This window comes from Rhinopithecus bieti, unplaced genomic scaffold (assembly GCF_001698545.2).
Source record: "Rhinopithecus bieti isolate Rb0 unplaced genomic scaffold, ASM169854v2 scaffold_13112, whole genome shotgun sequence".
Lineage (NCBI taxonomy): Eukaryota > Metazoa > Chordata > Mammalia > Primates > Cercopithecidae > Rhinopithecus > Rhinopithecus bieti.
The window spans coordinates 2640311-2666627 of record NW_016807891.1 but is presented as its reverse complement, the minus strand read 5'-3'; the positions used below and the strand labels follow the sequence as shown (position 1 = coordinate 2666627).

Sequence of the window (26317 nt, the reverse complement as noted above, 5' to 3'; positions counted from 1 at the left end):
AGGAAGGTGTGCCTTTACTTTAAAACAAGTGAAAGTATGTCTATTTAAGCAAACTCTATGACCTTAAATCTAACACCAGCTCAAGGGAATCTTGACAGGTGAATTTTTTCTGTACTACTTGTGCTCAATTCTAGCTCTCACTCTTTGTTCATTTTATCCTGGTGACATGAATTCTGACCCCACAGACTTTTGCCTCCTTACCCTCTCCAGGTCTGCCTTGCTGTCAAGAGTAAGGGACTCTGGAAATGCCTCCCAATTCTATTCCTGCAGAAGGACTAGGCTTGGACCTTCTCTGTTCCAGCTATGACAGCCTCCCAGCCCTCAGCCCATAAACTGGTGTTTACATCCGTAGCTCTTGGCTTAGCTATAATTATACACACGAGCCAAAATCTGGGCTATAGCCTCTTGTAAGAAATTGCCAGAAGCAGTTCAAGACTACCAGCTGAGCTTTAACCAACACATAAACCTGTGTTTGGTAAAGTCATTTGAAAAAACTAATTAATCTGACCCTTTATAAACATCCTTGCCATTTCACAACTGAAACAAATATAACTTCAGATTCATAAAAATATTAAATACGCAGATACACAAAAGATTAAAGCTATGAACGTAGGTCTGTTAAATTGAAAAAATATATAACTATATAACCATAACAAATTATTCAATAGATAACAGGAAACTATAAACCAGAGGAATCAAACCCAAATGTCAGTAAGGTGCCACACAGGTAATGTAAATTAGTTAAGCGACCATCATAATAGAAAGAGGTAAGGACTATGGGGAAACACATAACGCCTATCACTCCAAAAAGATACATACTAATTTTGCTACTCAGCTTCATTTACTTAACTTGTGGTAACCCAGTTCATCTTTGCACCCTTTCTAATAGTCTATATGCTTCCAATGGAATTAATGCCATTCCTATATTGGGGATAGAGCAGTGTGGCCTAGGCATGAATGAACCATATGTATGTAATATACCCAACTGGAATTAATGAAATGCATTAGACTTCTGATGAAAAAACTGGGGCCAAGATTCACGCTATTTCACACTGCATCTCAATCTGAAGAACGTAGCTGGGAGCTACTACCAGTTATCTTATGATCACAAGGAGAAAGTCTGTCTGAACATGGAGTCAACTAAGAGGAAGGAGAGCAAGCAAATGGAAAGGTAAATCAGATGCTGACAGCATGTCAAATGTCAAATCTACTCTGACTTTATCAGTTATGTGAACCAACAAATTCATGTTTTACTTAAGCCAGTTTGGTTTGAGTTGTATGCCATTGCAACCAAATGAATTCTGATACAGGCATTCAAAGTCAATTTTTAAAAGTAACTTACACACACACAGTGCTGAGTTTGTCTTATAGGCTGACAGTATGCAAGCATAGGCAAATGTAAGTTTTGGGTTTTACTTAAAATCCTTTCAAAATATTATCTTTGTAAGACATTGTCTGAAGATTTATCATACAAATACTAACCTTCAAAATTACATTTGGCAAAAGGCCAAGAAACAATAAAGGCCTTGGTTGTCACCTACCACATAATATATATATTACCTTTTTTCACAATATAAAAGGCTATGATGCCTTGGCTTCCTTAAAAAGAAACATGCTGTAAGCACGTGCAAAGGACACATACATAAACTGACAAGTATTCCTGATATTAAACATATTTAGTCCCAAATCAAAAGTTACTTAACACATTTTTTCTTGAGATGGAGTCTCGCTCTTTCGCCAGGCTGGGGTGTAGTGGCACAATCTCGGCTCACTGCAACTTTCGCCTCCATGGTTCAAGTGATTCTCCTGCCTCAGCCTCCCAAGTAGCTGGGACTACAGGCGTGTGCCACCGGGTCCAGCTAATTTTCGTATTTTTAGTAGAGACAGGGTTTTATTATGCTGGCCAGGATAGTCTCGATCTCTTGACCTTGTGATCCGCCCGCCTCGGCCTCCCAAAATGCTGGGATAACAGGCACAAGACACCACACTCGGCTGTATTGTTTCTTAAGCTATTGCTAATAAGGTAGTTAACTTTTTGTGTACAAATAAGAAATTTAAAATATTAGCGTTATGTTATCAAGTTTTACAACTAAAACTACTACATACTACACCATTGCTTTCAACTCTAAAAATTGTAATTTCTGAAAGTTGCTCTGAGTCAATTAATTTCAAACTCTGTACAATACAGAGGAAAGTGAAGAGAAAAGCAAAGTATTATGCTGTACTGATTAATTTAACTTCACAGTAGTAGATATTTCTTAACTCTCCACTCCAGCCTCGCAAAGACCTTCCCGAACGCACATTCACACCTGATGCAGGCAGTGTGATGAAGAGCATGATCTTTAGTCAGAGAGACCTAAGTTTGAATCCTGCTTCCATCATTTATTAGTACGTCTTTAGTTATATAATTTCTGAAGGATTTATTCTTCTCATTTCTAAAAAACATCTTCCTGGGAGAATGCAGAAATATCAACAATACATGTAAATTACCTAGAATAGTACCTACCACACTCAACAAGTAATGCACTTGAAATCATATTCAAATGGGCATATATAGCTGCAATTAAGTGACCCTTGTAACAATTCATCATATAAGGAAAAAGTAAATGGCAATGAAAATGTCCATGGCTAGAAATCTTAGAAAATACAGTCTGGTTGCACAGTGTACTATGTGCAAACAAATAAATTTTGTTTTATAAAGTTTTACAATATTCAACTTCAGTGTTCAAAGCCAGCAAACTGACTTATGACATTCGGGTACTGAGTAAAATCACAATCCAAATATCCAGAAACTCCATCTTAATTTATATCAAATCGTAATTAGATTGTTTTTAAATCTTGAGACAGCGTCATCCCTCCTGGAAGTTCTTCAAAAGTAGACATAAATAATTTGACTTAAAGTTATTTACAAAGTACTTCTAGAAATGTCAAGTGACAATACCATATTTGCTCATTAGAGGTCATCCGAAACATCAGTACTGCTAATGGCAAGATTGCCTATAATGTGATAAAGCAGTTATAAATACATTATTAGCTCATGTTTGCTTAACACTGTTAATATAAAAAAATTAAACTCCTAACAAATAACATTTCATCTCAGAACACCAATGAAAATATATTTAGGCTAATATAAGCTCCTTACTAAATAAACTCCATCTGGGAATACTAATTAAGCCACATATATGATACTTCCTGTCACAAAAGTGATGTTCAGGACATACACTCCATTCTCAAAAGGAATAGAGAGACTCTCTCAAAACAAAAAGCACACATGTACTACACAAGATACCAATAACAAAGACATGGCAGAGAGATGTGTTTCAAAACAAAAGTCTTTAAAAAGAAGCCTGCATTTTGTACAGGATGTTGAGTTTTGTTTCAGACTTTTCACATCTAATTACCTCTAGCCAAGAAGGGTTGTCCACCTTTTTACAAACTGGGGTGTGCCCCAGTTCCTGAAATCTATGCACAATAAAAAGATGTAAGAGGGAACAAAAGATAATCCAAGATAAGTGGAAGAACACAGAGCAGCAACTGTAAATCTCTGCTGCGTAATACAGTAGTCACTAGCTACCTGTGGCCATTTTAAGCCCTTAAAAGGTGGTGTATATTTTAACACTAGATTTCAAAACATTGTACAAAAAAATTATAAAATATCTCCTTAATTTTATATTACATTAAAATTAGTAATTTTTCATATTTGAGTTTAAAAAACTTAAAATTCATTTCCTTTGTTTCAATTTCTAATGTGGCTACTAGAAAACTGAAAATTACATATGTGGTATACATTACATTTTCATTGGAAAGCACTGTTGTAAATCATGGCAATTAAATCTATGAATTTAAAGGATTTTCTTCATTTGTAATCATTCCTAAGTTTGTCTTTTAAAAAAGTATTGTGAATTGATAGGTATCCGCCAGCTTAAACATTCTGTATGTACTTCATCCTTCTATACATTTTCATACAACCTCTTGGGATGCCGTACCTACCACAGTGAGCAATAGAAAATAAACATATTAATGGATAATATAGATTAAACATGAAACTAGATCAAAGGGCATTATATTAATTGTGTACTAGTACTTTTATCATGCAGACAACAAGCGATACGATTTTCAGTAAAATAGAAATCCATTAAAACAAATTCGTTCCAAGCTGTGATCAGTAGGCCAGCCATTAAGTCAACCTCATCCCTACTATTTCATTTGCCAGCAAATGCTAGGTGTGGAAGGCCATATGTATTTCTAGCTAATGCCAACTAGGCTTCTATGATACTGTACTGTCTGCTGCTTGGGATATTCAAGCCCTTCAATCTCCATATGCAACAGGTGGAAAACTACAACTTCTTTGCAAACTTCTATTATTAAAGCAAAGACATGTAAAAATACATTTCTTTTCATCAACAAGTATTTAATAGTAAAGACAGTCTTGCCATTTTAGAGGATTAAATAATAAAATTTAAAATCCCCTCATCCATACTTGAAAACAGTGTATTAACAGATATGAAAGGTGAATTGCATTCAGCTTGTTTTCTTTCTCTCCGCCCTCCCCAGTTAGTTAACCAAGTCTCTTTAACCACCACAACTCAAGTTATATGCTAATCTGTCACATTCTAAATCCCAGCTCCTCTTTTCAATACCCTGTAAAGAGTTTCTATGGCCTTTACATGTCAGAATCCTTATCTTCGGTTTTGACAGGCCTCTTAGGTCATTTCATAATCTCCTTTATTTTTTTCTTCACCTTTCTGCCTATTCCTTCTCTTGTGCTTAAGCAAACCTACTTATCTGGTGCTGTATCAATCGACTCCTTCCCCAAATTGTCTCTTTTGTTGTATTTCCACTTCTTGATGTCCCACCCTCTACATTCACAGTTGGGGGGGTGGGGGGTGGAGGACTTCTGGGACTCAAGGCAAAACATAATTGTATGTTTCTTTTCCCCAGCCGTTTAAGCAGCTAGAAAATTCTACTTTGGAAATCCCAGCTCTCAACTTTGTGGAGGCTACTGTGTACTTCTCTCCCACCTCTCTTTCCTGAATAAGTGACATATTTTACCTTATTTCATTTCTTCACTCCATTTACATTAAATGTAGTAATTCACATTTATAAAACACTAGAGCTTGAAAGGAACTCTGGAGTTCAGAAAACCAAAAATTCTTAAGCATTCTTCTGAAGCAGTGGTTCAAAACTTCCAAAAGGTTTTTGAAAGAGTCCAAGTAATGCAATCGTCCCAAGCTGTTTCCAATTTTTGCCTCTTTAAGAGTCAGTGTGTCATATTCTCCACCCCATCATAGTAAATCTTAATGTTTTTATTACTGATATGAGTTAACGATGCATAACATATATTATTTGTAATGTTGATGTAAATATTTTAAACACACTAAATACTAATGTGTTTAAAATTTTGTTCCTTTTCAAAGCACAAAAATTCTTACTTTACATAACAGAGTTTCAATCAATGCCTTCATGATTTTGCTTATGAATTTAAAAAGTTATTCTCACTTTGGAAGGCCAAGGTCGGTGGATCACGAGGTCAGGAGATGGAGACCATCTTGGCTAACACGGTGAAACTCCGTCTCTACTAAAAATACAAAAAATTAGCTGGGCATGGTGGTGACCGCCTGTAGTCCCAGCTACTCGGGAGGCTGTGGCAGGAGAATGGCATGGACCCGGGAGGCAGAGCTTGCAGTGAGCTGAGACTGAGCCACTGTACTCCAGCCTGGGCAACACAGCAAGACTCCATTTCAAAAAAAAAAAAAGTTTTTCTTTAAGGTCTAATCCTGGCCATGACACTATACAACTCCACGGATACCATTTATACTATACTTACTCTGTGCTGTGTTATGCTGAATACAGAGTACAGTGTGAATGGTACACCCTGGAGTTGTACAGCGTTAACATTTTAGATTCAACCAGTAATATATATGCCTATTTGCAAAGTTTTTCAATAGCTTAATCCTTTACAACATATAAGATTTTCATCCACCTAGAGCTTATATTATAAAAGTTGTGATCAACAATTTTTAAAATCACTATTCACATATTCCTGTCACTTAATAATCTTAACCCCATGTTTTAGAAAGCTATTTTAATAGATTTTTTAAGAGGTGTTTGTTTTATAATATACTGTCTTATTCCAAACATCTAGTGAACAAAACTTCAAAATTATATATATGTATATATCTAATATGTCAAGAAATTGGGTTAAATGCCAAGAAGAAAAATTGCAAAAGGCAGCTGAAAACACAAAACGATTATCAAACTGTATTAATACTTTATTCTGTATCACTGGTCAGTGCTATTTGTAGGCCAGAACCACTTTCAAAAATATATATTTGTATTATAATTGGTTCTAATACTTCGTTTTTCAAAATGTTCTTTCATAAACATGCCTATTTGTCCATATAACCGCTTTTTATATCATTATATGTAACATATATCAGTTACATAATATCTAAAACACTTACAACAATGAAACAGGATTATTCACATTTCTGAGAATCAGAGGCGATAACTTGCTCAAGCTTTTACAGTTACTCAATTGTAAAGCCAGGACTTGAACTTCCATTTGTCTAACTCCAAAGCCCTTTATCTGCGTCATGTGGATGTCCTGGATGTACAAGGTCTGTTTTTATTTTGGCTTTTTCTTTTTTTTTGGGGGAGGGAATAGGGATGAGCGGCGAGGGGGGGTGCCTATAAAGAAAAGAAAAAAACAGAAAATAAGTATGGCCAGGATGTGGACAAACTGGAACCCTAATATGCCATTGCGAAAGTAAAATAGCACAGCGTTTGTGAAAAGCAGTTCAATGTTTCCTCACAAAGACAGAGAAATTATCATATGACACAGCAATTCCACTCCTAGGAATATATAGTGAAGAAATAAAAACACGTATTCGAACAAATATGTGTTTGTGAATCCTTCATAGCAACACTATTCACAGTACCCAAAAGGTGGAAACAACCCAAAGGCTCACAACTGGTGAGGAGACAAAATTTACCAAATCCTTTTTTGGGTATTGTGGTATTTCTTGAAATGCTCAGTTTTTCTTCTTTAGCCTACTGTGGTGTGTCAGAGTACTGGGAACTGCCATTCTTCACGGTCTTGTAATACCCTTCGTGGATGGGTATTATTCTTATCATAATAAATAAATTTGACCTTTTATAATTTTAATATTTTTGTTCATCAGTAAGATTAGATAACTGTCATTCAGCAGTACTGGTGTTATGCTTGGGGATGCTTATGACATTTGCTTCAAAACAAGTTTGAGGTAGCCTCCCGTCTTGTCTTATGCTCTAGAGTAAGACACACGGGACATTTATACCACTTACACATTTAAAATATCTTATCTGCAGATCTATAGAGAAAAGTAATTTAATAAACATTAAAAGTATAAATTGAAAAAAGTTCTTTTACAAACAACCTAGTTAATTAATGCTTTCAAATGAATCATCTGTTAATTATCTGAAGGAACTGCTGTTAAAGATTTTTTTGTTTTACTCCTTTTCGGATAAAAACATACCTGTTGCTTTCAGCTCCTCCAAAGTTGCACCTTATTATGTTCCGATTTACTTCTGCTTTCAGCTGTCTGCACTACAATTTGACGCTTTCTCATTAAGTCTTTGTAACTACAGACACGCTCACACACAGGGCCTTAATATTCTTGTAGAGACTCCTCCCCCCAACATTATTACCAACGGTTATTTTGCATTATGACATAGGTAAATTACACGGGGTGCTTAGATTAAGAAATGACTAGCCATTAAAATCAAGTAGGAAATATGATCTTAATTGTTCTTCCATAGCTTCATAGAGGATAAATGAATTTCATCATCTCCCCCTGCCCCTTCCCCACTCTCCTTATCCCTACTGAGACCACTGGCCTCAGTACCAGACACAGAGTACTGCTTCTCACATTACTACCTGAATCCTTAGATGTGCCTTCTTAAAATGCACATTGTCAGGTCACCCTTGGCCCACTAAGTAAGAATCTCTGCTTTGGGTAATTGCTGATTATAAGAATCTCCTGATTCACCAAGTCCAACCAGAACACCACCAATTCATAGCATGAGAGTAAGGTGAACCTATAATTTATCACACAAACTCAGGTATTTCTAAAAGTGAAAGGAAATGCTATTAATATTTTTGTCAAGACAATAGATATAAACCAAGGTGTATGGTCAAACACTGTTGCCGTTGTGCTCTACACTTTGAGAATCTGGCAAGTTTCAGAACTACTTTCAACTAAGTTAATTAAAATTATTCTTACAGCACTACAGCATTTTACTGACATGAAAATGTAAAGAAACATAAGAGCTATACCCAGTCCTAGTGCCCGGTTCAGCTGGGAGGAAAGGGCACATGACAAGAGGCAGTACCAGTGAATTAAATATTAGTAGTACAAATGTCTCCCAAAAGAGACATGTGCAGGAAAGATGTAAAATCTGAAATAGACTTTAAAAGATCACTATCACTTGAAGGATGAAAGCCATCCTAGGCAACGAGAGATGTAAACAAAGATGCAGAATCTAGAAAACTCAAGTTTTACTCAGGTAGTAGAAAACAATACTTTTGCTACAACGTAAGACTTTTCTACTTAATGGGAAAAAAATAAAGATAAGATAAAAATAAAGATCAATTAAGAGAGCTACATGCAGGTAATTTTGATAGACAACCACTGGGACTCTGAGGGAAATCCATCACCAAAAAGCAGCTGTGACACGATGTGGCATGAGAGCCTAGGGGAGATAAGAAGGGATAAACGACACAAGGGTGGAAAAAGAATATGTATCACATACATGAAGAAATACTAAAGGAGGGTGGGAGAAAGAAGAGACATTTCAAGTACGTCAGAAAAGATGAAACTAAAGAGAACACGGGCATATAAAACAAAAAAGACACAGAGTAAGTCATATGAGAAAATACTAACAGGTAGTATTTCCAAATGACCTTTCTAAAATAAAATGAAAGAGGAAAAGCCATATAACAAAAAGATGAAAGAAATACAAGACACAAAACTGGACAAAAAAAATTAATAGATAGATAGATAAATGGGATAATAAGTAGAGAAAGATGAAACAATTAAATGAGCTTAAAAAAAACTCTTAGAAAAAGAGGTTAAATAATTGAAGAGAGATTAGAAATAAGAGTAAAAAAAAAGTGTAGTTTGAAGCAATGGGGTGAACAGAAATCCTTTTCAGAACAAAAGTTTTCCTGTAAATGAAAAAAAAGAATTCATTAATAATAAAAAGATCAAAGGGATACACAGACTCACATATTTATCAGAGCCGTGTGTGTGTGTGCGTACATACACATTAAGCTCATGCACAAAGTTCAAATGTACTATGAGAGTTCAGAATTGCGGGGAGGTGTAAAAAGTAAAAAGCTAGAGGAAGAAATTTTTTTTTCACATGTTAGACAATTACATATGCAGTAAAAATCACACAAACTTAGCCGAGATACATTTTATGTAAGAAACACAACTATTACAAATTATTATGTATTACTCAAAGTAATGCTATATAAAATTAGTTTCTTACAGCATTATGATTTGCTATCACTGCAATGTGGAATCTAGACCAGTAATTTGCAAGTGCAAGTGATAGGCCCTCCCCTCCAAGATATCTGGAAATGGGGGGAAGAGGCAGGTTTTGGTGGCCAGAACATAGCATTTAGTTAGCAGAGTCTGAGGATGTTCAATGTCTTCCAACTCAAAGCACAATCCAGTCAAATATAACTAAGATGCCCCTGATGAGAAACACTAAACAGACAAAGGAGGCTGCTTCTTGTATAAACAACAGAGTTAATTTTCAAGTTCAATTATTGTGACAAATTAATTTGATTCTGATAAAGGTTTGCCTTCTACCTTAATCTACCCCCCTCAGTTTAATTCAAAACTTAAAGCAGATCTATAGTTTTAATAAAGATATCTCAGTTCTCCTAATGCCAAGACTTAATTATCTCTGACAACTGACAAGGAAGTGGCTAGAAGAATGTCATGTTTGAAACAACAGCTTAAATAAGTATTCAGTTTTCAAAATAATACCTAGAGCAATGGTTAAGTTGAATGTATGCACTTGCATTGTTACACACCAAATAGGTCCATATGACTTTTACCCTCTAAGGTTTCCCAGAGCAAAGCAATTTAAGCTGAAGTTTTTTTTTTAATTAAGAATTAAGAAATTCTATAAAGATGATAGCAATAAACTGAAGTACTACAATGGGTTGAAATACAATTATGAGTTGGCAATCATTCTGAAAAGGATACTAGGACACCAACTCGCTATTTTGAAAAAGAAGAAAAAATTGGTAAGGGAAAAACATTAAGCACATATTATACCTTTAGTATGCAACTTGCATGACTAGGTAACCAAATAGGAGATGAGAATAAGTTTCTGTTTAGAACTGTATTCCAATGGCTGCTAACATCACAAAACAACAACCAGATCTTAGGTGTCTTTTGATACAAAAGCACACCAGGAGTTTTGTTTTGTTAAAACAAAACAAACAAACAAAAAGTAGTACTAGTTAGAAGAAAAAGAAATCCAGCTTGAATTTCTGTGGTGTAGTTTAATATCCCAAACATACAAGAAACACTAAGGATGAAGAAAGATATTAAACTACACCACAGAAATCCAATAAGCAAAACAGACTCTAAGAAACTCAGCCTGGTTTCTTCAATAAACAAACTGCAAAAATGAAGAAAACACTGAGGAGAACCTTATAGATTAGAAAATAAAAAAAGAAAAACTCTGAGTATAACTTCTGATGCCCAAAACTTAACTACTAATAGCCTATTCTTGACCTGAAGCCTTACCAACAACAAAAACATTTTGTATGTTACATGTATTATATACTGCATTCTTACAGTAAAATAAGCAAAGGAAAACCATGAGAGATAAAATACGTTTACAGTACTATACTGTATTTATCAATATTGTAAGCTTGTCTGAAACAGCAGACACCTACAGCTCCAGATTTCAATCTACAGTACACGCACGACAAGCAATTCAACTTTTTCTTGTAAAGTCATGACTTTTCTCTGCTTCTTGGAAGCATTTCCAGCATCACTAGCGCCACTTCACATGGGTCCCATGGTGTTATTCAAGCTTTACAGTATTGCACTAAACACACTAAAATATACACAAGAACCAGGAGAAATCACTTTTTACTGCAATACCCAATTTACTGGGTGATGAACTGCTTATACAGAAATGATTAGCATCACATAGTTTTAAGCAGATACTTGCAACACTACAGCTCACTGCAACAGCAACAGGAGGTGGTTACAAAATTACTGCGGTAATACAGTATGTACTATAGTTAATTTTATGCAGTTATGATTTAGTATTTACATTTGTTTACGTTTCTCTTGACTCCAAATGGCACCATGTATGATCTGTAAATGTCTATGTAAGTTTTGATAAATTCTAACTTTTTATAATAGATTTGTGTATTACTTCACAGTAGTAAATGATAAAACAGATTAGTATCCACATGTGTTTTGTGGATTCATGACAAGCTTAACCTTTTCTTAATATTTTCACTATTTCTAGGCTACACCATTCATCTGCAAGTTTTTTCAAATTGTAAATCTCTAAATATTTTTCCAATAAATTTATTGAAAAAAGTTATGTATAAATGAATGCACTCGTTTAAATCCATGTTGTTCAAAGGTCAACTGGCCTTTACTTGTATCCTCATTCAAATAACTGTGGGGAAGGAAGGACAACACCCATTTGTAACCCTAAACAATGACTGATTACGGAGCTACTGAAAATTTGTAAGCATGCTGATGTCACAATGGTTAAGTTAAAAGGAGTCTTATCTTTTGAAAGTGCATAGTGAAATACTTGCATATTTTAAGATACAGATGAAATGATGTCTGAGATTTGTTTTAATGTAATAATGGGAGAGTGAAATGGATAGGGGCATAGATGAAGCCAGATTGGCCATGATTAGGTAACTACTGAAACTGGATAAAGGTTATATTTATGGAGGTTCATCATACCAGCCTGTTTACTTTTGTGTATGTTTCAAGTTCTCCAAAATTAAGAAACCTCGGCAGAAGGGAAAAGTGGTAATTGCAACATGCTTATTTTAGGGTTTTCAAAAGAACAAAATGAGTATTTGGCATCTTCTAATGGAAATGGGGATAGTAAGCATCTGGGAAGATGAGAAAAATGTCTTTTAAAATTTTACAAGGACACTGGTGTAGATATAAAATGAAGAAAAATTAAAGGCACACTAGTTAAAACTGCCATTGAATTCCACACAGATTTACATGCCTATGAGTTTGTGTTCAAAGCCTTCAAATGCCAGGTTTCTTCTCATTGTGACACCAGGTAAATTTAGTACAAGCATATATATTCCAAATCTAACAAATAACACCAATACCCTAAGAAGCAAGTATGAGGCAAGAATAAATCATAAAGCCAATGCCTTATGCTACCCTCTACATTTTGTTATTGCTACTGTTTAAATTGAGAAGACTACAGAAAGCAAAAGGAAGCCATAAAAAATATGTAGTCACAATCTTCTGAGATTGATTCTCTTCGGGACCCTGAATAAATGGATTCTCGACCTACTAAAATTTAATGTGAAAAAATGATCCATTTGTAAAGGACCTATAAGACTGTAAATGGCAAAACTAACTACAAATAACCACCCTCAGAAAGGGAATAAACAGTGTTTATAAAAAGTGAGACGCATGGATGTAAAGGGAGGATCATGATGATGATTTATAAGTGAAGGAAAATAAAATAAAAAGGTAACAAAATTCATGTTTCCCTAGGCCTTTCATTCAGACCAAAAGATGTGGAACTATACTCCCAAAAGCAATTTTGGACTAGAGATGTCTTTATTTTTCCCCAGACAAGCTGGAAGTTAAACAGAATGACTGAGTATATTTGCTCTGGAACATTAAAGCAGCAAAACTTTGGAATGGCATAACTAGTCCAAAAGCTTCCAAAAAAGACAGACTACACCGCAGTTCCTTTCAAAGCTTCATTTGTTGTGAATAACCATAAAATTAAAACAATTATTATACACATGAAGGACCAAAAAGAGGGAACTGGGATGTTTAAAAACTGAATGACCCTAAGCTGATCCTCACTATTGGTATTACTTTATCACCACCTACTGACAGGCACATCGAAAACAGATGCAATAAACAAGCTTTTGTTATTTCTCTATACACCCTTACAAAACTGATAGAATGTCAACAGAGAGAAAAATCTCAAGGCTTTAGAATTTAACTTTATTACTGCATTTAGACAAGATGCAAGGCACATATTTGCTTAATAAAACTCAATAATGTCATCAATTTAAAATGAAATATATAAATGTGGTAGATCACCCTGAGAACATTAGTTCTGTTTTATAAAGTGGACCAGCCACTCTTCCAAAGAGACTCACTGGAAAAAGTAAATCCCAGCCTGATCAACATGGTGAAACCCTGTCTCTACTAAAAAAATACACAATTAGTCGGGTGTGGTGGCACATGCCTATAGTCCCAGCTACCCGGGAGGCTGAGGCAGGAGAACTGCTTGAACCCAGGAGGCAGAGGTTGCAGTGAGCTGATATTGTGCCATTTCACTCCAGAGCGAGACTGTCTCCAAAAAGAAAAAAAAAAGTTAGCTGGGCATGGTGGGGTGCGCCTGTAGTCCCAGCTACTCAGGAGGCTGAGGTGGGAAGATAGCTTGAGGCTGGAAGGCAGAGGTTACACTGGGCCAAGATCATGCTGCACTCCAGCCTGAGTGACAGAGTGAGACCCTGTCTCAAAAAAAAAAAAAAAAAGAAAAGAGAAAAAGCAAATCCCCATACTAATGATCACAAGTTTACATAAATTTAAAAGTACAAATTCGTAAGTTTAGGATAAACAGTTTAAATAAACTATGAAATATATAAAACAAGACAAGAGGAACCTAGTAAAAAAAATCCAAATTTCTGCAAAAAAAAAAATCAGAGCTGGTATCAATATTAAAAGATAATACATGCTCACATTACTGAGAGATCAGCTTTAAAATCCCTTAAAATCTTACATGATTGGAGTTTTCCTCATAAAACACAAAATTCTTATCTGCAAAGAGAATTTTTCCAATTTCAAAGCAATTCATAAACATGGAATGTTTCACAATACCCCAGAGAAAAAAGTAAAGGTAGATTTAAAAGTTACTCCTCTGCCTATAAGAAAGCCATACATAAAGAATTACATGGCTGCAAACAGATTTACCTTTTCCATTATGATCATATTCAATCCCTGACCGTCTTCCTACAAAGAAAGAGAACAACACAAGACAGCTGACCACTTGGGGAATACTACCTGAAAAGAAAATGCTTCTGAATGATAATTTTAAAAAGATAAATGTAGGAAGGGCCTGGCATCTCCAAGCCAAAGAAGGAAACTCTCTTCTTTCTCCAATTCACCATCTGGACTTTATTTGCCAGATTCTAAAGCCGGACAGGAACAGTATTTTGGATCCTTTGAGAAATAAGCAAATGAAAGGGATATACTTACACTAAGCATGTACTTATAGATCTGTATCGACTCTGCTTTTACCAGATTTTTCAAACAGCACTGTACAAAACCAAAATGCTTTCATTTCAAGTCAAAACTAGGTTTTGCCTTGGATCTGTCATATACACATACACACTGCATGACATTTGGCAATTTTCTCATCACATTCAGTTTTGAAATCTAAACAGAATAATAATATTTACTTCATAGAGTTGTTTTAGGATTTAAAACAAAATATTGTATTATTAGGTTTCCGTACTGTGGAACCTAGTACAGTGCCAAGCTGGTACTCAATTATTTCCTCTTTAAGCTTTTGAAGTGAGAGTGAAAGTCACTTATTCATAGAGAGAGAGAGAGAGAATATGTGTATCTACTTTGTGGCACGGAAACTGATTTCTCACCGAGTATCTGTACACTTCTACACATTTTTCAGCTACTTTGCAGTTACTCTACACGGATGACTAATTCATGCCTTACTTCCAGACCAAAGCACTTGAAAGTTGCCACATGACCTTCCAGGTGTCTTGCCTGGACACATGTTCCAAATGTCAGAGCTACAAGATACATAGACACAAGTCAACACAGAGAAGAGCTACCCAAGATAGTCTCTGGACCCACAGCGGACTTCACATGAGTGAGAAATAAATCTTTATATGTTGAGCCACTGAGCCTTCTAGTTTTGTTTGTAATCACAACACAACCAGCAAAATTTAACATCTCCTTTTATAGTCTAATTGCACTTAATGTAAGGCAAAATACATACATAAGTATTAAGTATTTAAGCATTAAAGATTATCTTCCTTTCTGTGTAATATTGTGTATCTAAAATGAATGGAATGATTAAAAGACAGTATTTGAAAGCAAAGTGAAAAAACAACCCAACATACAAAGAACAACTTAAAAACAAGTGGACACTGATAGTTTCACCTTAAGAGAAAAGAACTCTTAAGCATACAAGTTGCAAAACAAAAAACTCAATAAACCAAAAATAACAACTGAGAAACCAAAATAAGCTATTAGGAAACAGGCAAAAAAGAAAGCAAAGGAAAATAAAAACACCCTTTCATCATTAATAGTAAGTAATTTCAGTCATGGTCACGTAACAGAAGTAGCAAAGCAGTCTCTATTTATCCGTGCAGTTCCACTTCCCACAGTTCCCGTTACTCTAGGTCAACCACAATCCAAAAACATTAAATGGAAAAATTCCAGAAATAATTCTTAAGTTTTAAATCGCACCTCATTCTAAGCAGCATGATGAAATCTCACATTGCCCTGTTCCATCCCACTTGGACTTGAATCATACTTTTGTCCAGTTTACCCACACTGTATATGCTCTAGTCCAGAGGTGTCCAATCTTTTGGTTTCCCTGGGCCACAGTAGAAGAATAACTCTCTTGGGCCACACATAAAATACACTAACACTAACAATAGCTGATGAGCAAAAGAAAGAAAAGAAAAGAAAGAAAAGAAAAGAAAAAAGAAAAGAAAAGAAAAGAAAAGAAAAGAAAGAAGATCGCAAAAAAACTCATAATGTTTTAAGAAAGTTTATGAATTTGTGTCAGACCACATTCAAAGATGTCCTGGCCACCATGTGGCCCAAGGGCTGCAGGTAGAACAAGCTTGCTCTAGTCACTTAGTAGTGGTCTTCGCTATCAGACTCCACTATTAGAATTGGTTATAGACTACTGCAGTGCTTATTTTCAGATAACCCTCATTTTATTTAACAATGGCTACTATGTCAACTTTCAGGCATCCACCGAGGAGTCTTGATATGTATTCCCCACAGATAAGGGGGAACTATTGTATAGGGCCATTAACAGCTTATCTACAATTCTAGAATCTCAAAACTCTGAAAAAAAAAAACAAAGTTTTAATAAGGTTGTTACAAAATAATGTGGTAGCAACCCTAAATCTGAACTGACTTGAAACTATTTGTAGCTTCTATTTATCCCACCTGTATGAATATTAATACATTTTTGGTGTGGAAACAGTAATGCAGAGAAACAGTAATGCTGTGGAACAGATTACATAAAGTACCACAAACACATCATATTACCTTTCTAAAACATGAAAATTTCTGCATTCTGAAATACATCCGGCCCCAAAGGTTTGAAATAAAGGATTGGGAACTTGTAAAAATTGAAGTAACTCGTGTATTGTCATAATGATGAAAATAAAACCTAAATGAGGAGCACAAATTTCTAACCTGCGTGTAATTCAATGTCAAACTGAATTTTGATGACTGTCCAATATTATTTCTCCATGATGTTATTTTAATACCCCTAGTAGAATAGACATAATCAGCCTAAAGCTAGATCATGCAGGGATATAATTAACTGGCACAAGACCTAAAAGAAATAAAAATACTGCTGTAAGCATTTCTGGCCTCAGAAGACCATAATTTAGCAGGTACTCAAGGTAGCCATTCCTGTGGTTTCACATAAAAAATAATACACACGTATGTCAAATAATGTAAGATATGTGTAAACTATGCATAGAAGTAGCAGGAAGTGAAGAATCAGCTGAGGAGGGTGTAGGTGAATATATTAAGCAGGCATCACTAATAAGACAGGAAAACAGTCAAAAGCAAACTATTCAAACATTCAAGAGGCAAAGTACAGGAACAAATATCTATAGGAGGGTCTCTCAACTTCAGCACTAGACATTTTGGCCCAGGTAATCCTTTATTGTGGGGGGTCTGTCCTATGTATTATAGGGTATTCAGCAGTATCCCTGACTTCTACCTACTAATGTCAGTGGTAGCCCCCTTCTCCCTCAGTTATGAAAAGCAAAAAATATCTCCAGGCATTACCAATTGTCACCTAGCCTGGGGGCTGGGGAAGGGCAGGATAAAAATTGCCTCAGTTGAGAACCACTGATCCAAAGGCAAAAAAAAGATTAAAAGTTTGAAGATGTTTCAGCTTCCAGATTCCAATTAAAATGCCCAAATATACTTACCTGTCAAAATGGTATGTGAAAAAAAAAAATCACTTTCTATTTCTCTAGATTTACAAGTGATTTTATTATGTTTTCATCTCATATTGATAGGGAAGAAGAGACTGAAAGGTCAAGTTCTTCATTCTCAATCTGAATGTCCTTACACTCTATGTAAGACTTGTTGATTTTCCTGAAAATCAAACATAGCCATAGTTGCTGTTACAGCAACGCATTTAAGAAAAGAATAAAGTATTAATTGGTTATGAGAGGAATATGATTTGCAGCATGTAGCTGCAAAGTAAACACGTAACTTTTCTAAAAGCACACGCTGTTTTACCCACCTTCTAATTACATTATCTGCACTGAACTTAATAGATCCTTAATAAAAATGTGAAGTTTAGAGGGAAGAATATTATTTTCACTTGGTCACTCCTTTGGAAAATGTTTCTAGTCACACAGCGTACTGAGCATTTCTGCTATACTGGTATGTATGGAGGAAATAACTAGGCCTACTGTGAGTATCAATTTCCTCTCATAAGCAAAAACAGTAGCTAGGTAAACTGTGAATAGATTATTAAATATTTTTAAGTATCATAATTATTGAAAAGGTAAAGAACGTATAGGATATTTAATAAATTTTCTCTTAAGTCATTGTTTTGCCTGGAATTGCTATTTCTATGTCAGTTTGAGAGACTTCAATTTATTTATTAACAGACCTTCACATGCAAAGCACCATGTGAAGGAAGGAAGAGATACAAAAATGAATAAGACAATCTCTGCCTTCAAGGAACACTCGCTATTGCAGAAGGTAAACAAGTATTATAATACAGCATGAAAAAAGTACTTTATTACAGTTGTGTTGAAAAAAACTACTGGCTTATTGAGAAATAAAACATCAATTTGCTTTGATCATAAACCGTTTAAAATTATCACTAATGCCCAAGTCCCCAGAAAAATCCTCATGACCTTTGAGGTCTATACTGATGCCAAAATGAATTTATCAACAATAAAACTAATAATATAAACTACCTGTAGATGACCACGGCACAGTCAGATGAAAAATACTTTGTCAGAGTAGTTCCATATTTATCTGTTTTACAGTCGAGCTTCCAATTAAGACTTAATTTTATAAAAGGGGTTTCCAGGATCTTTCTTTTGAAGAGTTGAAAATAAAAGGACTAGATAACCAATGAGATACAATCTTGTAGCAAACACTACAACAAAAACAATCAAACGTATTAAGAAGGAAAAGCAATCTATCTATATGTGTGAGAGAGTTTACAACCAAGTACTCTACAAGCAACCAACAAAGCTAATAGAGGGATCACACGTTATTTCAATTATTACCTGTTTTCATATGCCAATTAGAAAAAAGCTTTCAAAATTTCTCCTTAGTTCACAGACAAGGAAAGAATGCTATGGGGTTAGGTAATGCAGGTAACAGCAACCCAGAATGTGAATTTCAGAACTGCTGATATAATCCCATTCACAGTAAAATCACAAATTCTTATATTTTAAAAGGGGAAAACACAATCATTACTCTTATCTAAAAATTGTTTATTATACTTTACTGGACAATCATAATATTCTCTATTGAATTAAATATCATTAATCTTATGTATGTTCCTTTAAAAGGGATGCAGTATTTATTCATCTATGCCTGAAGCTTTTAGGTTTATTTTCTTTTTTACACAAGTTCCTAGCAACTACTTTTACGGACAATAAAAAACAAATTGCTTGTTATGTACTTGTACTCAATAATCTAGTGACGAATTAAGATAAAATTACATAAGACGTCAATGCACTGGAGAAAATGCCAGCAACAGTGAGAGCACACCGCTACACTGTGTCTCCCATTTTTATCTTGCTGTGGCCACTTTACTGACTCGATTTACACTGCTACAAAACTTAAACATATTAATTCGTTTAATCCTCACAATAACCCTATTATAAAGGGGGGTATTAATTTAATCCCCACTTTACAACTGAGAAGAACAGAAATATTCCAAAATGTATCTAAGGTAACACAGCAAGTTAGTGGCAGAGCATGGATCTCAACCCAGACAGTTTTGCTCCAGTACTAGCACTTTTCAAACCTACTTACATATGCAATTCACCAGGAATCTTGTTAAATTCAAATTCTGGGTTGCAGGCTGGGGGAAGCAAGAGTCTGTATTTCTAACAAACTCATCTGTGACGCAGATGCTGACAGTCTGCAGGGCACTCTTTTAAGTAGCAAAGTTCTAGTCTACCCTAGAAAATGATGGAAAGTGGTAGCAACCCTCAGAAGAAAGTAGAATTTATCCTCAGACAAGTAGGCTAATGAGGAAGCGAGAGATTACCAACTACTGGTTTAGAAACAACTGCTTCTTTTATGATTTCATTATTTTTTTATTTTTAAAGAAGAAAGTTAACGAAATTACCTGATCTCAGGTTTTGCTAGTCAGTATATTAATACTATAAACTTGAAACTATAATACATATCCCCCAATACGGCCTTTCCCACATCAATAAACTATTTATTAACACAAATACCCCCGAATATCTTCAGAATAGATTCACTCTGAACATACTGATGAGTATTTTAAGAATGTATATTTGTGCTTCTTCCTATATGGAAAGAAATTAAGGGTTAAGTTAGAAATCAAGTAGCTTTCTAAACTTTTGCTGTTCGTACAAGTGGTGACTAGGAGAGGACAAGGACACCCTCTGGGAAACAGATGGAAAGTAAATGTCTTAATAACACATCACTAAACAATTCTAGTCAATAATTCTCTCTAAATACAAATAGGGAAATGCCCATAACACAATTTCCCTTGACTCTCATTGATGTATCAATTATTTATACTATGTAAACAGCATAAACTGAAACCAATAAATAATATATCCCTATGTTTAATACACTATGGTCCATGGCCCTCCAATACCTAAAACCTAAAATAACATCAAATCACTGGAAATAATGTCATTATCAAACTTTTACACTATCAGGAAAAGAAATATCAATGCTATCAAAATATATTAAAACATGTATAAAGCCATACACAATACTAACATCACCCTGGGTGTGTATGTACTAGATGTAACTATATACTAATTAAAGAATATTTCATTAATTAAAAAATAGGAATGGATTTTAGAGAAATCGTCCCAGTCTGAATAATTTTTGTTTTGCTGAGTTTTCTTGTATTTCATTCAACTTTTTCCTGAATGTACACAGATACACTTTACATTTCTTCCCCAAGGAAGAATTAAAGCCGTCATGTACTTTGACAAACTTGTAAAAATCGTATTCAAGACTGTAATGGAATTCTGATTAAATAACTACACATGAAAGCCAAATTTTTAGGTTTCATAGATCTCAGGCAATATGAATTCACATATTCTAGAATTTATGAATATAGATTCCATTTTTAATTACAGCATAAATTAATAAATTTAAACTGTACAATCACCGTAAAGCTAAAATTCTCATTTACGCACTTGTGAATTAAAAGAACATAACACCACAGTCTGTCACAGATCTGACACGAAGGCAAAAATATAATACAAATTCAGGCTTCTTATTTGTCAAAATTCTAAAACACCTTTACTGAATACTCAGTATTCCAATTCCCACTCAAGGACAAAAACTAGGTCTTCTTCCACCCAAAAGATTTGAAGACAAACAAAGTATCCAGATATTTTACATGTGAGGCATACGGAAAAACACTGCCTCCAATAATAAGCAACAACTTATCCTGGTTCCCTACTAAGACATATTTTATGTCTGTTTTTCACATACTAGAGCCACACATAAACTCATCTACTAAAAGAACTTGAGAACTAAAAGATGTCATTTGCAGTAGGTGATAGTCATCACAGGTTGTGACAAGGGAAAGCAGGGATGAGGTGTTCCATGTTATTGTTCACAGAAAGCCCAAAGTTTTGATGTTTCACTAGTCTAATTACTAAATGAGGGAGCATTATTTCAAGGACTTAAATGAAATCTGGTATATAAAGAGAAAGACAAGTGAAACCTCCTATCTCATGGAAAGATTCTACTCTCTCTAAAATAATTCTCAGTGACCTTGAGGAAACATTCCCGAGTTAAACATGTAAAGCAGATTTCTCTGGTAACTGCAACAGTAGGCTATTGCTCTGAGGGCACTCAACACATGTCTACTAGGCTTTCTAGATTTATGCATATACATTAGTTTGTTCCATTTGCAGAAAATCAACAGAAAGCTTTAAAAATGTTTGACCTTACATGCAATTTTAAAACATTTAAGAGTTCTGAATTGATAGATCTTTACATTTTTCATAATGGGAAATATCAGAATACACTCTGCAAGTTAAGTGATTCTTCCAGGGAGCAAATTTAACTTGACCTCTCTAAATGGCTACAGATTTGACACACCATTTAGAAGGCTGGAGGGAAAATACTTTGATTTGCTTGTTCTCTAAAGCAGCACTGTTCAATAGAAATATAATGCAAGTCACACATGTAATTTTAAATATTCCAACAACCATACTAAAATAGTAAAAAATTGAAATTCATTTTAATAACATTTTATAGCCAAATACATCCAAAATATTATTTTAACATGTAATGAACATATTTTTTAAGTCAATGCAATATTATACATTCTTTTGTCGTACTAAGTTTTCAAAACCCAACGTGTTTAAATTTTACCCTTTCAGCACATCTCATTTTGGACTAGCCACAACCGAAGAGGTCAACAGCCACATGTGGCAAGTGGCGATGTTACTGGACAGCACAGCCCTTAAGTAATACTTTGAGAACTCACATACCACTATCTCCTTAAAATTAGTTTACATTCATGTTTCCTGTTTGAACTGAAATTACAAATACAAGCAAACTGTTCATTCAACGGATAAATCAGGATCAAATCACCTTATCTGAGGATCCAGTTAACATACACAATAAGAAGTAACTGGATTATCCTATTATATATCACAAGTAGACTTCAGAGATAGGGTCTGATCATCCCAAGTGAATACAACTTGTAACAGAAATACAGGTTAAACATGAAAACATTTTCCTACCAAACCATAAAACTGCCTTATTTCTTGCAGCCGCTCACATTATTGAGCACATATCTCTTCACAAATTATCTACAATATTGTTTTCTATGTGTGTTCAATTTTGTAAGCCATATAGTCATTTAAAAAAGAATAGAGCGCTATACAAACGAAATGAAAAAAATTATTGGAGAAAAAATAATCAACCAGATACTTTTAAAGGATCTTATACCAACCAATAATCTTAAATTCATCTACCTGAGTTCCACTGAAATGAATTCCCGCAATTCCAATTCATTTACTGCTTTTCATAACACATATTCCAACTACCAAAATTACTAAAAATTTCCTCAAGCCATCAGGACATTTGCTTAAAACGTAAATAATTCCAACAATGCATTCTGTAGAAAACGAGGACTAAAACCATTAGCTTAGCCCATAAAATTTATCCTTAAGGCTAGTAACTGAATAAATCAAACAGAACCAACTATATGCTTGTTTACTGCATTTACATTTTGTAACACCACATTCAGCAATTTCTAAATGGGGAAGGTCAGTCCAGATTGCACACAAGCAGTAACTTTAAAGCTGAGCAAAATTTTAGAAGTTTCTTCAGTATACTTCTGAATAAACACCCTCTACAGAAATACATCAGAACAAAAATCAGCACCATTCATAAGAATCTCAGAAGCACAAAATCAGTATATTCATAAATCCACAAAGTATACTTATGCTAAAAAGTATTTTTTCTCCCAATTTTATCTAGTTCACCTTCTACAATTTTTATTTAATGCACTTGCAAAGCTGTAGAGAAGCAAACGTTGTCTCCTCTGCTGCACACATATCCAGACAATACATCAATCTCTTGATATTTTTCCACAATTTGAAACCAAAACAACAAAATTCATTTCTTACCTGCAATTAGGAGGAGGATCAAGGGTTATTTCAGCTAGCTCCTTCTGAATTCTGTTAGTGAAATGAGAAGAGACAAAAAGGATTTGAGATAGTCTACAGAATAACCAGGGAATTACACTGCCCTCTACCACCATGCAGTTAAATGCAAGGCTGGCTCTGCCTTCAGTAATGCTAACATGGCTGCTTCCTCTTTGTTCTCAGAGGCATAACCCAAATCCCTTAACAGAAACTTTGCAGCTTTTTTTCTCACTTGCTGCTGCAAATAAGTAAGTCATTTACACTTTATTTGAGAAATACTCATCCACTAGTACTCAGTAAAGAATATAATATCTATTTCAAAACACTTTTTACCAAAGAAATTCTCTTTTCAAGCTTATATGCAAATGAGACAAAAAGGGAGGAGGGAAAGCACTGGAATATTTGACAAGGACTTCGAGTGACTTTTACTGAGGTAAAAATTAACAGGCTACTGCAAGAGCACATTAACAGTTCTGACAATATTTTATCTGTCAAAAAAAAAAGTTTAAAATTTATAAATATCTTTACTGGTGAAAAACTTTCGAAGACTACTTGACATTCTAATTTAGCCATTTCTGTCTTCCCTGATTATAGGCACAGCACTTAAATTTAGTAAATATTGAGAGAAAGAGAAAATACATAGGCCTGAGTTAAGGGGGAGAAAAGCGGTTCCCTGATTTGATTCAAATTTAATACGCTTTCAAAACTTTAGATGTGTCTAATATGTTCCACATCAACACTATACCAAATTGAGAAGGATTTTAAATTATGTCAAAGACTGCTGCCATTCAAAAATATTCTCAAGTTATTAACACATCATTACTGAAACAATAAAGGTGAAAATCCATAGAAAAATATGAGTATTTATGAATCACCACAGAATGTAGTATTTGATCAGTTTTTACATTTTTTCCTTTAGTTGTGATCAATAAAAATTAACAAAATGTCAACATTGGCTAACGCTGTAGAGATTATACATTTTATGTATAATTACTAGAGTTTGTGGATATTCTACTACTACTACCACTGACAGAGTCTCATTGACAGAATCTTTTCTTCTCTATCAGAAAATATAAATCAACAGGAAACAAATGATCTTCCACTTACATCCAATTAAATATGTTTCTCCTGCTGTTGAGTATTAACTTGTCAAGCACATCCACAAGTTTCAGAGTGAAGAGGCCCAAGGACAATGAAAGTTTTCTATCACCAGTGACACCTCAAACTGTAAAGGGCTACTTTTCAGTTTGATTTGCCCTCACAAGCACAGGGAGGGATAATCACAATTTAACCACGAAAGTTACCTGTGATACATGATTTAAAGTCATGTTTTGTAAAACTGTAAGCAGATTCGCAGCACGATTTTAAATCTGCTTTCAAACATAGCAAAGGCCTGAATTTGCAATTCTCTAGCAAATATGATCATTTCTGATCATTAAGTTTCATGAAGAGAGGCCCTGCTAATCTCTGGAAGTGTCAATTTCATTAAAGAAGATTATGACTCATAAAAGGAAACATCCCCAAAGTACCATCTAATTTGGGTTCACCAAATTTTCCTTGCCAACTCCTTAAACAATCTGTCAGAATGTTAGTCTCATCTCTACTCAAGGACACTCTTAACTGAAGTTACCGAAGTACAGAGTAAGTTTGCTTAAAAGCATAATTCTAGCAAGGTTGCTTACATACCACCTAAAGAATGACAACTCATTCAAGTACAAATAAACTGATAATGAAGTGAATATTTCTGAACTATTGCTATTGATGTAAAACCAACAAACGCGTCCAACCACCTGGAAGACAACCTGACAAAGTGTGCTGGATCCTTCTTTTACACATTACCTTTTAGCACTAGTGGATAACTTAGCAGTGGTTTTGCTAGAGAGTTTGGTGTTTTTCTTCTGCTGGGCGGCAGAAGGTTTTCTTTCCTCTTGTTCTTCAGGCTCTGGAGCGGCTGGGTCTCGCTGGTCCGCATCTGAACTGCCACTGCTGGTGCTGGGGCTCTCATCATCGGACCTTTGCCTATCACTGGACATCTTGGTAAAGTTATCTCTTGGAAAACTTTTAAAGAGAACAGGGGAGGATGGGGAGAAAATGTTAAATCTAGGAAATAAACCAACAGCATTTTCTTCTATTCATCTAAAATCGTATTGTAATGAAAAAGCTTCAAAAGTGTTCACACTTATTTCATCATACAACAAGGGTACAGGGGAGGTGATGTGTCACACAACGCCAGCGTTCAGGGATTTGCCGAACTCAAGTTAGAAAACCCACTCACATTTTTTTCCATCTCTTGGACAATCTATCAATTGTCTACTTTCTCAGAAGGCATGAAACAGATTTGCCAAGGAACTTAGGCAACAAGCATTAATAACATATGACACACTGTAAATAACAGATCTCGCTGAAAAATGTTTAAAAGTCACTAATAACGTCTAAATATTTACACACTGACATTGGTCAAAGCTACCAAATTCCCTTTCCGAGAGGAAACACACCCTGTTAATCGCCCATATGCTTATTTAAGGTGGCGATTCCTTCTCAGTGCACGTAAAGCCTTTAAACACAACACTTGGAAATTTAAAAATCAACTAACGAGCTCCTCTAGCTGTTTCCACCGCCAGCAGCGAAGATTCATCCGGCCAAGACCTAGCTGCCACCCTGGGAAAAGCAGAATTCAAACTGCACCTTCTGCAAAGCTCCCAATGCCACCAAGGTTCCTCGCTCAATTTTTACATCACAGACCGACATTTTGTCCAAAATAACGAAAAAAATAAGAAACCCAGAGGAAAAACAAACAAACAAACAAAGCCCCAAGAAGTGCAACAAATTTCCGCGCCCGCGGAGGCGAGCCGCGGCCGGCGTCGGCGGCCACGCAGCTCCGCGGCCCTTTGTGGGGAGGGCCGCGCGGGG

At 35.1% G+C, this 26317-nt stretch overlaps 1 protein-coding gene across 2 annotated transcripts in view; it reads right to left on the bottom strand.

The window, feature by feature from the left end:
* Nucleotides 1–26317, bottom strand: part of UBE2E3 (ubiquitin conjugating enzyme E2 E3) — an 83150-nt gene extending 56833 nt beyond the window's left edge. Inside the window, exons 1-3 of one of the 2 annotated variants that reach the window (XM_017884055.1) lie at nucleotides 26001–26317; nucleotides 25247–25465; nucleotides 23390–23440 (exon numbers count right to left, since the gene is read on the bottom strand). In XM_017884055.1, coding sequence (XP_017739544.1) covers nucleotides 23390–23440; nucleotides 25247–25440 — 245 coding nt within the window. In that variant the 5' untranslated portion in view covers nucleotides 25441–25465; nucleotides 26001–26317. The remainder of the gene's footprint in view (nucleotides 1–23389; nucleotides 23441–25246; nucleotides 25466–26000) is intronic. The other variant, XM_017884054.1, reaches the window with a different exon arrangement.